Genomic DNA, 16,561 nt, shown 5'->3' with positions numbered 1-16,561 from the left:
GGGTTGTGCATGTGATGGTTCGGTTCGGGTTTGAACCATAACCAAAACAAAATTTCATGTTAAGGTTTTTAAAAAACGACCGGTTTCGATTATTTCGGTTTTGGTTAATTAGTTATGATTTATGAACACTAGGTCGGTTCTATTTTCAATTAATAAGTAAAAGACTAAATTGCATAAATCAACCTTTATGTTATACCTAAACTGCACTTCATACCTTTCACTATGATATCGGCAAAACCCAACCTTTATGTTCATGTTTTGTAACGTTCTATAACCTTTACAACTAATGTCGTCCAAAAACTCAGTTAAGTTACCTCACATGCTTTGCATGTGAGGGTACTATTGTCTTTGATTACATAAAGGTTGATATTTGCAAAAAGATTATTTATAATATAAATGTTGATTTTTGCAAAAAATAAATGTTATTATATATATAGTAAAATATTTTTTTTTTGCAAAAACATTATTATTTGTTAATAATTATATACTTATATATATAAAAAAATTAGTTTTAAATTTATTTTATAAAATTTTGATTTTAATATTTTTATAAAGTAAATAATAATGACAAGATAAATTATTTTTTATATAAAGTATACATAAAATACAAATTCTTTTAAAATAAAGTTATTGTAATATCCGAAATATTTTTATAATTATAACGGAAGTTTTAAAATACTCAAACTAAAAGGTATTTTTCATGTATATGTAAGTATGTGTTTATAAAAACAAAATATTAGACAAATTCATATCGATAACAGAAACTAATAAATTAATTTGGTGTTTAAAAAAATATTTAATAAACTTCAGTAAACAAATTCTAAATATATAATATATAAATAATACAAATGCAATATTAAAAATATATATGCAGTTTAAAATATTCTATTATTTCCTATTGCATTTGTATTAGTATTATTTATATATTATATATTTAGAATTTGTTTACTGAAGTTTATTAAAGATTTTTTAAACGCCAAATTAATTTATTAGTTTCTGTTATCGATATAAATTTGTCTAATATTCTGTTTTTATAAACACATACTTACATATACATAAAAATAACTTTTAGTTTGAGTAGTTTAAAACATCCGTTATAATTATAAAAATATTCCGGATAGTACAATAACTTTATTTAAAAAAAAAAAATTGTGTTGTATTTATACTTTATATAAAAAGTAATTTATCTTGTCATTATTATTTACTTTAGAAAAATATTAAAATCAGAATTTTTGTAAAATAAATTTAAAACTATTTTTTATATATGTTTATATATATAAACATATAATTATTAACAAATAATAATGTTTTTGCAAAAAAAAAAATATATATTTTACTATATACATAATAACATTTCGCACAAATCAACATTTGTGTTATAAAAGACCATAGTACCCTCACATGCAAAGCATGTGAGGTAACTTAACTGAGTTTTTAGATGACGTTAGTTGTAAAGGTTATAAAATATTACAAAACATAAACATAAAGGTTGGGTTTTGCCGATTTCATAGTGAAATGTATGAAGTACAGTTTAAGTATAACATAAATCAAATTTTGTTTAAGTAAAAAATTTAACTTGGGCCAACACCATTAGTTTAAATAAATATAAATAATTAAATGTGTAACTAAAAACAAATAAATAAATACATCTTTAGACCAAAAGGCCAACTAATAAGGCTAAATATGTCAAAAGTGACGATAAATAATCGATAGGGGTTATTAATTTATAAGCAACCAATTTCAGTTATTTCTTGAACAACTACTGATGTGTGACAATCTTTGAAACTTCTTCTTTGTACAACCACTAGGTGCCATAAAATACAACCCATCTAGTTGATAACAACAACAAACACTTTATAATATAACTTATGGGCGGAAACCACATGATTAACTATGCTAGTGTGTTGTCATATAACAAAACACAACCCATATGGGTAAGAACCGAACACCACTTATGTTATATTACATATCATTGAATAGATAATTAGAAACAGCCAAAGGATATTAAGGTTTTGAAAACTGGTATGATGATTGTACCTAAAGTGAAAACTATCGGGAAGAATTTTAAAGTTTACCACGATTTCTTTTTCTAAAAACTATCATTGTGCTTATTTTTAGTTAATTCTATTGATAAATTAGTTTATCTGAAAAATTATATATGTGAATGGGTCAATGCCATTATTATACAAATTTACGTTTAGAATTATGTTTATGTTATAAAATCAGATATACTCATATACATAACTCCCACCATAACCGTTTTATTAGTTACACATGAATGTGTATTATTGCATCAGTTACACATGGACTGTATATTATTGTATGGAATGATGAAATGAGGATTGCTTCCAAAATTTTACAATTCAATTTCCTATTAATTTCTTATCACGTTATCAGCACGAGTTGCTCTCCACTAACAAATTTGCAGTTGTTTTATGCCAGTGACCACCACAGAATCATCCATACTTGATTTGCAATTCAAAACATTTTCCATTCATCACATCCTGGTACACACCATCATATCTCACACTGTATTATGTTTTCCTCTTATTTTTATTATAGTATACATATGTGTATCCAAAGAAAAATCACAGATTTCGAATTTACTGGTACCAAGAAAAGAATTTTTTTTCTTTCCTCTGCTACTTCGGTGGTATACCAACAAGTTTTTTAACGGTATTTTCAAATTGGATATTTTTGTTTTTCAATCTGGCCCTTTGGAACACAAGAAGTAGGTTTTTTCTTTGGACTTTAGAAAACATTAGGATATTCCTTGAATTCGTACTTACAAAACAAATATTAAGAATCGATACAAAATTAAAGAATCGATATACAACTCCACCAGATTTTTTTTGCAAACACAAACGTGGTCACTACCGCCAGACACAAAAAAAAAAAAAGAAAAAAAAAACTTACTAAAAACTTTCCTCTGGAGAATACACTCAATGGTAAACCAGCGAATGCGCAACACCGACGTTCAACTCGATATTCAAACCATGTATCGGCGTTTTTTTTCCTTTATCCTTTAATAATTGGCCGGCAACCGCCATGTCAAACGGCCCGGTTCAGGGTGTTGAACCACTTCTGCAGCTAAGCCGGCAGGCCAGACGACCCAGAACAGGGGCCGGTGGTCGGATCGGAAATGGTGGGATTTGTCTTTTTGGGCGGTTCGACGATTCCGAGATTCAGGGTTCAACCGTTTCCTTTTTTTATGCCCTAAAATGCACCCATATGTTGAATATTGCTTCGATTCGCAACACATCTGATGAAATAGAGAAGAGGAATGGATGGTGAGATAAGAACTAAAATGTTTGAAAAGTGAAATGTTGTTTGTTGATGCAAAGTTGCAGATGGGTGTTTGGGGTTTCTTATTTTTTTAGGGTAAAAGGACTTTTGAAGGATAAAAGGAATTTTGAAAGTGTTTGGCTTTTCTTCTTATGTGAGAGGGATTTGCCAAAAGTCAGGAATTCCTCACTTATTTTGGGCAAAAGGACTTTTCAAAAGTTGAAAATAAGCTAAGCCAAACATGCACGAAATAAATTGGAGAAAGTGAACATTAAAATGATATGTATGTTTCCAAAGTCCAGCTGTAATGCATTTGTTTTTAGATTTAATTATTAAATAGAAAAACCAATTTCATTTAACGTTACATATAAAAAAACATATTTAAATATATGAAATACCTACCAAAATAATTATATTAGAAAATTAATGTTATTATTATATAACAACGGCCTAATGTATGGAACCCGAAATTCTACTTATAGACAACCTGAAGTTCTCCTACAATATGTATATATTTTTTATATTGCGGCTCAAGTTTAAATCCTTGATTCTTTCATTTATAGATAAAATGTCAAATTTATCAAAGCTTGACTTCACCGCACTTGACGTCTCGGGTAACAACTACCTCCCATGGACTCTTGATGCTAAAATCCATTTGACGGAAAATAATTTGGGGGACACGATTATTGATGATAATCAAACTTCGTCTCAAGATAAAGCGAAAGCTAAGATATTCCTCCGCCATCATCTTCACGAAGATCTAAAGCGGGAATATCTAGCTATTGAGGACCTTCTTGAACTATGGACAAATATCAAAGAACGTTTTGACCACCAGAAGTTGGTCTTACTCCCCAAAGCCCGCTATGAATGGCTTCATTTACGACTACAGGATTTTAAGACTGTCAGTGAGTATAATTCTGCATTGTTCCGCATTACCTCTGAGTTAAAATTATGTGGTGAAAAAATAACCGATGAAGACATGCTTGAAAAAAAAACTTTCTCAACGTTCCATGCCTCAAATACGCTCCTGTCGTAGCAATACTAGGAACGTAAATTTACTAAATATTCTGAATTGATATCATGTCTTCTGGTCACGGAGCAAAACAACAAGCTCCTACTAGAAAACCATCAATCGCGACCCGCCGGTGCAAGCCCATTCCCTGAAGCGAATGTGGCCAATTCTCAAAGCGGACGAGGTAGAGGTAGAGGCCGCGGCCCCAGCAGAGGTCGTGGTCGTGGTCGAGGACGGGGTTACACATGGCATCGAGAGTCTCAGAACACTAAAAATAGCGGTGGTGAATCGAGTCGACATAATACGGGGCAACCTTCAAAAGGGAAAAGTAGCGGGAACCAAGGCAACATTTGTTATAGATGTGGGATGTCAAATCATTGGTCCGCACATGTCGCACCCCTAAACACCTCGTTGAGGCATATCAAAGTATGATGAAAGAAAAAGGAAAGAATGTTGAAACCAATCTGAATGAGGATGCACCTCCAGCCATGATACCAGACGTTCACTTGGATGCATGTGATTTTATTGAAAATGTTCGTGATGTTTAAACATATTTAATGTACCTTTTTATGCTTTACTTTATGCATGTGACCTTTGTACTTGATTTGGTTTGAAACTCTTGCAATGTTTTAATGTACCTTTTTATGCTTTACTTTATGCATGTGACCTTTGTACTTGATTTGGTTTGAAACTCTTGCAAAGTTTCATTTTACTTCTTTGCATTAACTTTTATTTATTTTTATTTTCTGAAGAAATATGTATACTAGCTCCAGTAGAGCTATTATTGGTGATGAATGTCTGGTAGATAGCGGTAGTACTAACACTATTCTCAAAGATATGAAATTTTTCTCTGAATTGTCTCCGGTAGAGACACCGATTGGTACTATATCTGGTGTCAGTAACCTTATCAAAGGCTCCGGCAGAGCACACATAACATTATCTTCGGGCACCCAATTAACTATTGATAATGCATTATTTTCTAGTAAATCCAAAAGAAATTTACTTAGCTTTAAAGATATTCGGAAAAACGGTTACCACCTAAAAACAATATCTGAAAATAATATTGAATATCTTCAAATTACTTCAAACAAAAATGGCCAAGAAACAATTGTCGAACAATTAGAAGCCTTATCCTCTGGATTATATTGTACTAATATCAATTCTATCGAATCATACATGGTGAGTAACCAAAAGCTAATAGATAAAGATACATTTAATATCTGGCATGACCGTCTAGGTCACCTTGGTAGCATAATGATGAGACCACTTTTAATGAGATGTAAACTACCATCTTCTGAATGGGGCCATGCTATTTTGCATGCCGCTGCACTAATTAGATTGAGACCAATTGTTGATCATGAATACTCCCCATTGCAACTGGTCTCCGGACGAGAACCAAGTTTGTCCCACCTTAGAATTTTTGGTTGTGCGGTATACGTACCAATACTGCCACCACAATGTACTACAATGGGACCCCAAAGAAGACTGGGTATCTATATTGGTTTAACTCCCCGTCCATTATTAAATATTTAGAACCAATGATGAGAGACATGTTTACAGCACGGCATGCTGACTGTCATTTTGATGAAACGATGTTCCCAGTCTTAGGGGGAGATAAGGACAAAGAAAGACTGGTAACACAAGAAATAACGTGGAATGCATCATCGCTATTAAATCTCGACCCCTGAAGTGGTCAATGTGAATATGAAGTCCAAAAGATTATACATTTGCAAAGAATAGCGAATGAATTACCAGATGCATTCACAGACACGAATAGAGTGACAAAGTCACATGTACCAGCATCAAATACACCTGCTCGAATTGAAGTAATCCCAAGAGCGATTACTATGCAATGAATGCGTGGGAGACCAATCGGTTCCAAAGACAAAAACCCACGGAAACGAAAAGAGCAAAGTAATGCAGTTGGTGAAAACTCACAAAAGGTTATAAATGAAACCCAAGTAGAGGTAAATGTCCCAAAGAGACAATTATGAATCCAGAGGAAAATGAAGTTTCAGAAGAAACACCGGTACCGAATGAAAATGAGATATCTATTAGTTATGTACAAGACAGTACAATGTGGAACCGGAATAAAACGCGTGTTGATGATATATTTGCATATGCTATAGCAACGGATGTAATCAATGAAAATGATTACGTACCTAAAACTTTGGAAGGGAGCATACACAGAAATGATTGGCCAAGATGGCAAGAAGCCATAAATGCCGAATTAAATTCGCTTGAAAAGCGACATGTTTTCGGACCTGTAGTCCGAACACCCATAGACGTCAAACCAGTAGGTTATAAATGGGTGTTTGCAATAAAGAGAAATGAAAAGAATGAGATTGTGAGATATAAGGCTCGACTTGTAGCACAAGGGTTTTCCCAAATCCCAGGAGTTGATTATGAGGAAACGTATTCCCCTGTAGTGGATGTGATAACCCTTAGGTTCCTAATCGGCCTCACAATCTCTGAAGGACTTCATATGAGACTAATGGATGTCGTTACCGCTTACTTATACGAGACACTTGAAAATGACATCTACATGAAAATCCCTAAAGGATTAAAAATTGCCCGAAGCATTAAAATCAACACCTCGAGAAATGTGTTCTATAAAGCTCCAAAGATCTTTATATGGTCTCAAACAATCTGGTCGTATGTGGTACAATCGACTTAGTGAATATCTCGAAAAGGAAGGACACAAGTCTAATGTCCATGTGTTCTTATAAAAAGAACACTCTTAAATTTCACTATAATAGCAGTCTATGTTGATGATATCAACATCATCGGATCTCCTGAAGAGATAGAGAAAGCTGCTCAGTTGTTAAAAAAAGGAATTTGAAATGAAAGATCTTGGTATGACAAAATTATGCATTGGACTACAATTTGAGTATCTGTGCAATGGCACATTTGTCTATCAATCAATCTACACCCAGAAGATGTTAGTACGTTTCAATATGGATAAAGCACATCCGTTTAGCGTATCTATGGTTGTTCGACCGCTAGATCCACACAAGGATCCTTATCGCCCTCAAGAAGAAGGCGAATAAGTACTTGGTCCGGAAGTACCGTACTTAAGCGTGATCGGTGCCCTTATGTATCTCGCAAATAACACAAGACCTGACATTGCATTTGCAGTTCATGTACTAGCGAGATACAGTTCGAATCCAACACGTAGACACTGGAATGGTGTAAAACATATATTCCGGTATATTTGCGGGACACAAGACTTAGGTCTTTTCTATCAGAAAGATCAAAAGTCACAGCTGGTTGGGTATGCTGATGCTGAATATCTATCGGACCCTCACAAAGCAAAATCTTAGACAGGTTATGTATTCACATACGGTGGCACAACAATTTCTTGGAAGTCAACTAAGAAAACACTTATAGCAACATCATCAAATCATGCCGAATTGATAGCATTGTATGATGCTGGTCGAGAATGCGTGTGGTTGAGATCAGTGATCAATCATATACAAGAAGCATGCAGTTTGGAAAAAGTCAAGAAGGACCCGACGATTATCTATGAAGACAACGCTGCCTGCATAGCTCAAATAAAAGAAGGCTACATCAAAGGCGACAGAACAAAGCACATTTCACCAAAGTTCTTCTCAACGTATGACCTACAAAAAGAAGGAGAACTTGATATTCGTCAGATCAAGTCAAGTGAAAACCTAGCTGACCTTTTCATAAAATCACTACCTAGAAGCAGTTTTGAGTATTTATCACAAAGGATCGAGCTTCGAGGATTGAAAGACGTTAGTTAAATTGAGGGGGAGCATTATACACGCTGTACTCTTTTCCTTGACTAAGTTTTGTCCCATTGGGTTTTCTTAGTAAGGTTTTTAACGAGGCAGCATAACTGGTCCAGCAGTATCAGTTTATGTCATAGGTCCTGAAGTACCGATTTAACATCATCCTGACGTATGTTGTTAATTTGTGTATAATGAATAGTAATGTATATCTGAGGGGGAGTGTTATAAAATCAGATATACTCATATACATAACTCCCACCATAACTGTTTTATTAGTTACACATGAATGTGTATTATTGCATCAGTTACACATGGACTGTATATTATTGTATGGAATGATGAAATGAGGATTGCTTCCAAAATTTTACAATTCAATTTCTTATTAATTTCTTATCAGTTTATAAATTTAGAATTGTATTTTATTAAATAGGTTTTTAATGTGATAAAAATGACGGGAACAGTTAAACAATACACAAACCATTACGAAGTCATTCATGAAACTAATATGGAATAAACGTATGTTAGTATATCGGGAAGGCCGGAAGGAAAGTTATTTTTTCTTGATGTTTTATAGTTTGTAATTAAAAACTATGTTTGTAAATACAAGAGATTTGAGGAAAAATATATAAAAAAAAAGTTAATATATATAATAAAATAATTCAAGCCAACTCACAAGCCGTGCCCTGATTTTCAGTGGGCCCGGAAGGGTAGGGTTTAAGCGTGACGATTGGGTAATGGTATCACAATTTATAATGCAGCTGAAGTATTGAGTAAAATAGTATTGAGTAAAATTAATCAAAGCTTAAATATATAAAATTTATACAAGTGTTCAAGTACAAGCCCACATGCAGGATCTAATAAAAAGAGCTTTAGACATCATAGGCCTTAAGCTAGGAGTTGCAAATTTCGTAGCCTTTATCATTGCCGACCCGGATTCCAAGCCTAATATCAAGGTTCGGTACCTGCAGTTTAATCTTTTGAAAATACGTCAGTTTTCGCTGGTAAATACAATTAACTGGCTCATTTTGAAAATAGTTTTTCAAAAAGAATTTTATACATAGAGAAAACTCGTAGGAAATTATTTAATATTTCTTGGGATTTTATCTTCTCACCAAATTTACAATACTTGTCATACAATGGGAACCACGGATCAGAGCCGATCATATTCAGTGCTATAATGATTAAGGTACACACCAAAGTTGAATAACGCGTCTTACAGTCGGTATGCTTACCCCAGCATGTTATTCCGTATGGCCATAATAGTTCGTGAGTCGGACGCCCGGACACGGTACCATTAACCCCCAATTGTTCCAGTTATCAAACAATACGGATTAAACCGGGTTCTTATATTTATAAGCAATCACACGACTCATTTATATAATACTCGCTCCAAGTGGCGTATTCACCATACCCCAAGTTTTAAAACAAAATAAGTTAAGAGTATTTATCTTTTTGCTAGCTTCCAACCGATAACGGTTTTAATTTAGCAAAAGCCGTAAGTCAAGGTATTTGTAACTCAAGTCCGATTATCGGGGGGGGGGGGGGGGGGGTTCTATAGTCTGGAATGAACATAATTAGTTATCTGTTTAGAATGTATACGGGTCATATGTTAGTTCCTTTGACATGACTCGTTACTTAAGAATAGATTCGGTTTCGCTAGATTAAGCGTAGACTGGATAGAATGTGGTTTATACCTATCCGAGTGCAATGACTCGTTGGATAAAGGATTATTAGACCAACATGTTGTTTTTTTAAAGTTTTTGAGAGGTTTTAACCCGTTACGCCTAGTTCATGCGAACTAGGTTCTCATAACTAGTTATGTACATAAAGGCGGGTTCGGAAGGTCAGATGGGTCTACGACAAGTCCAAATATTAAAAACATATTTTTAGTTGATGTATATTCTGTCCTAAAGTTAAATTGTTGCTTGGTTTAGATTAAAACCATTTAATTAGCTATTACGACCACATAAGGGCACTGTGGTCATTTTTAACAATATTAATAAGACTTGCCATTAACCCATCAAATGGAATGACCATGTGGTATAACTTCAGAGAGTTATACTCAGCAATAATATGGTCTCAAAACAAGTTTAAAACAGGTCTTAACGTTGACCAAACAGGTCAGAATCAAAAGTCAAAGCAGAAGTCAAACTGTTTGACTTTTGATATAGATTGAGGTTCTAAACTGAATTGGACGAGTTGGGCATGCTAATAACAGTTTATGTAAGTTGTATAATTTGTATATATGTCAAAACAACTGAGTTATAAGTTATAAAAACCATTTACACCATTTATGAAGTTTTAACAAAACTTTGACTTTTACATAGCATGTTTGGCTCATCAATTCGACTAGTAAACGTGATGATCCGAGGGTATGATCACAGAGGGATCATACCATCGTTATTACGATCACGTAGGAAGGTTCGGATTGAACTTTGACTTGACCAATTTCTTCAGAAGCTAAAGTCAAACAGAAAGTCAATTGTTTGACTTTAAACTTAAAATAACTAAACTAAATATAAAAGAACTAGTAGAAACACTTACTTGGAAGTGTTAGAGTAGAAGATAACTGAGAGTGGGAGTCCTCTTATCCAGAGGGGAGCTCCAAGAGTGTTTTAGAGTAAGAATGAAGGTGTGAATATGAACATAGAGGAGGATTGCTATTTATAGCCAAGGAGGAGATATGAGGGTGTGCCAAGTGGTTCCAGAAGTCCCTACCAAGAGCCAAGAGCCAAGTGTCCTAGGAAGTGGAAGGAGAGAAGGAGAGGCGGCAAGAGATGCCACAAGGTGGCAGAACAGCAGCAACAGCAGCCAGTTGTTTTCTGCTGTCTGCAGATCGCTTACGGACCGTAAGCCTCAAACCTTACGGTCCGTAAAGACCTAAGGCGGTAGAAGTCTTAGTTTAGCACAACATCGTTACGGACCATAAACCAAGTTGCTTTGCGGTCCGTAAGACCTCCTGGCGCGCAATTATTTAAATACCTTACGGACCGTAAGCCAATATGCCTTGCGGTCTGTAAGGACTTTCAGAATATAATATTTGCACATTTGACCCCTTGGTTGAACCAATTATCGGTATATGCAATATGAGTCCCTATCCTTCCTTACAGTGGGGATTAGTTGGATATCCGGGACGCGTTTCAGTTAACGCACAATAATAGTCCCTCTCCTTCCCAGAGTCGGGATCAGTCGGTAATACGGGACATGTTTCAGTGAACGTACAACGTGGTTCCTTCCTCCTTCCACATAGTCAAGATTAGTTGGAGGTTCCTCCCTCCACATAGTCGGGATTAGTTGGAGGATTGGACATGTGTCGTCGCGTAATTGAACGAAAATTTTCGGGGTGTTACACTAGGCCAAGCCAAAATTCAGCTCCGCTTGTTTACAAGGCAAGCCGACTCAGCTCGTTTACAATCAAGCCGATTTTAAGAGGTGTAAAAGACTAATAAAATTCAAACTCGACTTAGCCCAAAAAAAACTCATAAATAAGGAGACTTCTCTATTTATAGTGGCATGCTCTACGAATATATTGGCTTTAACCACCAATGTGGGACAAAGTAAATTATACATTACACACCAAAAGTTCTCTTAGGCATCCAATTGTACCCTCCTCAAATTTACTACACAATTAATGAATGTAAAATTGGACATATGTTATTGTAATATTTCACCGAACATTTTTGTATTGTCAAAATCTTTTTATGGCTCTAAATAAAGAAATGTGTTATACAGTACGAATGGATAACTTAATCCTAATTTAATATTATCAATAATTTCCTATTTACCTGTTAGTGACATAATAAATTAATCATTAATTATTAATTATGAAACTATTTTATTCGTCATATGTAAACCGTTAACTTAGATTTTAATCTTATAATACAATCATTAATTAAACATGTATGGCAACGATTAATAAAAATAACAAATATGATATATGATATTCCAATAAAATTAATTTTATTTACTTTAAATAAACGTTATACTAAAAGGATACATAATAATAAAATAATATTGTTTATATATATTATTACATGTAACATAATATATAATGAAAAGCTCCTGAATCTGATTCGACAGTTCTTTCATCTTCGAGGGTGTTAATCTATAAGGAGATTTTGTAATTGGTGCCGCACCAAGAACACGATCAATTCTAAACTCGATTTGTCTAGCAGGGGGCAGGGAAAACTTCTGGATACTCACGAACTACATGAATTTCTCCAACCTTTCTTCCTTCAATCTTCGTATCCACCATGTTTACCAAGAATGCAAGATAACCCTTGCGCAACATCTTATGCTTGTTCATAACACTAATGATTCTCGATTTCAAACTTTTTCGATCTCCATGAATCACTATTGCTTCACCGCCAGAGCGGGGTATCCGCACTAGTTTCTCCGGACAAATAATCTCAGCTTTATTCTTGGATAGCCAGTCCATCCCAACCACTACATTGAAACTACCCAGCTCCACTAGTAACAAATCAATACTAAAACTATGATCGTTCAACCGAATACTACAACCATGCATGACTTCACTGGTTTCTATTAATTTACCATTTGCTAATTCTATTGAGTACTTTTTATCTGGCTTACTTGCTTGAGAACACAGAAATGGTTCAAAGTTTTTCGAAACAAAACTCAAGTCAGCTCCAGTATCAAATTGCACGAACGCATAATGGTTATTGATTAAGAACATACCGGTAACAACTGTAGGATCATCACGAGCTTTCCCAGCATTCAGGTCAAATGCTCTTCCTCTAGCATTCTGACCTTTCATCTTGGGACAGTTCCGCTTGAAGTGTCCCTGTTCTCCGCATTTAAAGAATCCTTCCAGCTTGACTCCATCCAATGTGTTGTTAGCAAAGCACTCACGAGCCACATGCCCAGATCGTCCGCATCTGGTGCATTTCATTCGGTCATCACCCTGAGTTCTCTTCATCGAGCCACTCTTATCATCCTTGTTCACATCTTTCCTTTAACCACTGGTGTTAGCCACAAATGATTTACCAGAACCTCATTTCTTCTCACGTTTCTCATCAGAATCCTTCCTCGAACTCTCCAACTTTTTCTTTGTCGAATCCTTAGACTTATGCTCAGAACGTTCCGGTCACTCGGATTTTCTCTCTGCATTGACTTTCGCTGATGACTTTCCAGTCTTCTTCTTCTTGTTAAGACCAGTTTTGTGAACGACATCATCCATCAATGATTTTGCCAGTGCAGTAGCTTCCAAATAGGTAGTAGGTTTCGTTGATGTAACCATGTTGCGAATCTGTGGCGCCAATCCCCAAAATATACCTCTCAATCTTAACATAATCAGGAGTGACCATTCGAGTAACCAATCTAGCAAGATCATTAAATTGGGTCGTATAAGCTCCTAACATTCAAACCTTCCATGGTGAGATTCCAGAAATCCGTCTCAATCTTCTGTAACTCACTATGTGGGTAGTATTCCTTAAGAAACATCTCTTTCAGTTCGTTCCAGGTAAGACCATAGGCAACGTCTTCTCCCAAAATTTAAATTTGAGCGTTCCACCAAGAAAAAGCTTCGTCAAGAAATGAACATGAAACATATCTAACCCTCTGATCAGCTACACAACCGCTGATTCCATTACAGATTCCATCTTCTCAATCCATCTAACGATATCAAGGGGTCCTTCAGGTCCGATAAATGATCTTGGGTTACAACCCTGGAATGTTTTGTACGTACATCCGTGCACTGTCCACTAGGTTAATGAAAAATCAAGATTACTCTTAGATTATATCATAACATAAGAAACTACTAAAAGTTTTCCGATCATTACTCTACCTAGAGGGGTTCCAATCGGTGCTCCACCAAAACCGTACGCATTAGTACCACACCCATGCCCTACCCTGCAATATGGTCAGCTTCACGCTATTCCAGAGCAGTGTTAACATGCTGAGCAATTAACTGTGCCAACTCCTTTGGGGTGGTCGGTAATCCGGTACCGTCGATAGTGGGACCCTGTCTCGCTTTTGGTGGCATATTGACGTTTTTGTTATTGTAATAATAACAACGTAAGACAATATTCAAATAATTTAATCACTCAATGCGTGTGGATTAAACAATACATATGTAATCACAACCACATAACAATTAAAGAATTTAACCAAAAACCCATCATATTATATCTTATCATGGAAATTACATCACTTGTTCGTAGTTCACAAAAGACTAACAAAATTTGGTGTGAATACATTCAAACACCATTAAACAAGTTCACTTAATTTCCTACTAAAATATCTAGCTGACACGCAAGCCTAAAATGGGTTACAAAAAGATACAAAAACAAAACATAACAACAATCCATAACTTAAATCCCAAAAACTCCAAAAGATGCCTAACCAGCTCCTCTAGCTCTACAATCTTCCAGTGCATCTGACGCATAGCACTGTCATATAACTCACGAATCTCCTCATACATATCTATCTGGCCTTCAAGGTCTTGAACCTTTCCCTTGGTCATCTCTAAGTCTCCATGCAAGATAGCGATCTGACGATCACAATGAGAACATCGGTCAACCCAAACTCCCTTCTGCTTCTTCAAAGCAGGCTCAGCAATGGCTCTCGATGTCGATGCAATGTCTCCGGTGGGTCGGATCCTCTTCCTACGATGAGTATAAACTAGTAAAGGAGTAGTGGAAATTCGCGACTCAGACTGTAGAACAGACGACTCGGATATGACAGGCAGAAATATCTCAAACATAGGCTCAATAGCGAAAGTGGGTGGGACTACCAATGGCTCTAATGGTCGAGCTGTGACAACAGTGGCGTCCACCACCGGTGCTACTCCAAATGATTCTCCAATGATAGGCATACCTCTGGCTGGCTTATCAACTACTAGTGTTGTCCCTGATGATTGTCCAATCTCAAAGACTAAGGGAGAAACAATCGTGTCATCGTCATCAATTCATCCGTTACTCGTATTCGTGTAATGTGGGCCAACTTGACTGGCAATAGTAGTAGGGCCGACTTAGAATGACGAAGTGAGATCGGCCATGTGACTTAATTAAAACATAACATTTAAATTTTTAAACGTAAACACCACATAATTTAGTTGTTTGATCCCTTATGGACCTTAATACAGACGGTCCCAAATAATTTCTAAAAGTTGTCCCACACATTATTTATTAATAAATTGCATCAACAACCACAAGACAAGCCAAAATCCCGAGCCGAACTCATGTACCTGAAGAACACGTAAAAATCAAGTGTCAACACAAATAGGTTGGTGAGTTCACTTATTCAAATTATAATCAAATTGTTTAAGGAAAAGCTTTCTTGTTATGAATTCACATGTCAAAATCATTCATATATTTTAAGAAAGTCAAATCAATTTCCTTATTAAAATCTAAGGGTCAATTCTCTGGTCGCAAACGTTTTCTCAAAACCTTCGACACAAATCATCTTCCCATAGGTTTATTTATATATTAAATTAGGGTAACTTTATAGAAATATAATCAAGTTTGTCAATTGTTCCAATTAAGTCACTAAAACCTTTTTTGTCTTCCTAAAATCATTGAAGTTTAATTTGATATTCTAATACTATGTAATTAGCAAGTTACCAGGTTACTATGATGATGTGTCAGGTTTCAGTAACTTTAATCACCAATATACCACTCACCCAATAATCCTTTTCACTTCATATTAATTTCCGACATTTATTCATTACTTCTTGTTATTATTTAACTTCACATTTTTACATTTTATTAAAAAAAAAGCGATTGCTTACAGATGGAGGGTTGGAGCAATGGTGTTGGGTGTCTTCAAGGTCAAACATACAATTAAGTTTAAAAGAAACATACGACTTATACATCTAACCATTATATTTTATCTTATTATTGTTATTATTATTTTAACAATCAAAAACAATCTTATTCATTAAAAGAAAAGAAAATTATATAAAAAATATAGTAACCTGATGACCTGGTAATCACACATCATTAGAACACTAAATTAAAGTTTAGTTATTTTAAAGAGACATAAAAAGTTTGGATGACTTAATTGGAACAATGAACAAAGTTGGTTACATTTCTGTGACATTTTCCCTACTAAATTTCAAGCATCAAGTTTTCAGATTCATAGGGTTGCAAGGCCTATGAACTATATATTAACAACAAGGCTATAATCAACGCTAGAGAATCACATAATATCAATTCGTCGTTTGACTTGATACGGAGCTATCGGTCATGACGGGGTGGTCAACCCGACAGATCTATCAACAATTCTACGTATATCGGTATTAATGATTAAACGACTAATTCGCGCAAAATGCCGTCCGAACGGCCCCTGAGAACCATCCGAATAATTAGCTCTTTATAAGAATAAGAGGTTGTTTGTTTACCTTTTAATGGAGCTCTTAATGGTTCAGAACTCTTACTAATTCAGCACTTAACCATTTAAAAGTTCCAAACACCCCTAAGAGAATACAGGATGATGGGCCTGAGCCCAATACCAAATCAGCCCACTAATCATTAACATCGATATCCCC

The 16,561-nt window shown here is 35.1% G+C and overlaps 1 protein-coding gene and 1 long non-coding RNA gene across 2 annotated transcripts; one reads left to right on the top strand and one right to left on the bottom strand.

The window, feature by feature from the left end:
- Positions 1-2,360: 2,360 nt before the first annotated feature.
- Positions 2,361-4,949, top strand: LOC118481075. The gene is made up of 2 exons (XR_004864315.1): positions 2,361-2,507; positions 3,849-4,949. It is a non-coding gene; the product is annotated as an uncharacterized LOC118481075 (long non-coding RNA).
- Positions 4,950-12,220: 7,271 nt separating this feature from the next.
- LOC110869916 lies at positions 12,221-12,991 on the bottom strand. The gene has a single exon (XM_022119119.1). The coding sequence runs from the start codon at positions 12,989-12,991 to the stop codon at positions 12,221-12,223; it is 771 nt and encodes a 256-aa protein (XP_021974811.1).
- Positions 12,992-16,561: the final 3,570 nt, after the last annotated feature.

The sequence above is a fragment of the Helianthus annuus genome, chromosome 8 (genome assembly GCF_002127325.2).
Source record: "Helianthus annuus cultivar XRQ/B chromosome 8, HanXRQr2.0-SUNRISE, whole genome shotgun sequence".
NCBI classification, from domain to species: Eukaryota; Viridiplantae; Streptophyta; class Magnoliopsida; order Asterales; family Asteraceae; genus Helianthus; species Helianthus annuus.
The sequence above is the reverse complement of the archived record's forward strand: the minus strand, read 5'-3'. Positions and strand labels throughout refer to the sequence as shown.

Bases quoted from the DNA above. Each gene is read 5' to 3' on its own strand.
- LOC110869916 (XM_022119119.1), bottom strand. From the start codon at position 12,991: ATGAAGAGAACTCAGGGTGATGACCGAATGAAATGCACCAGATGCGGA.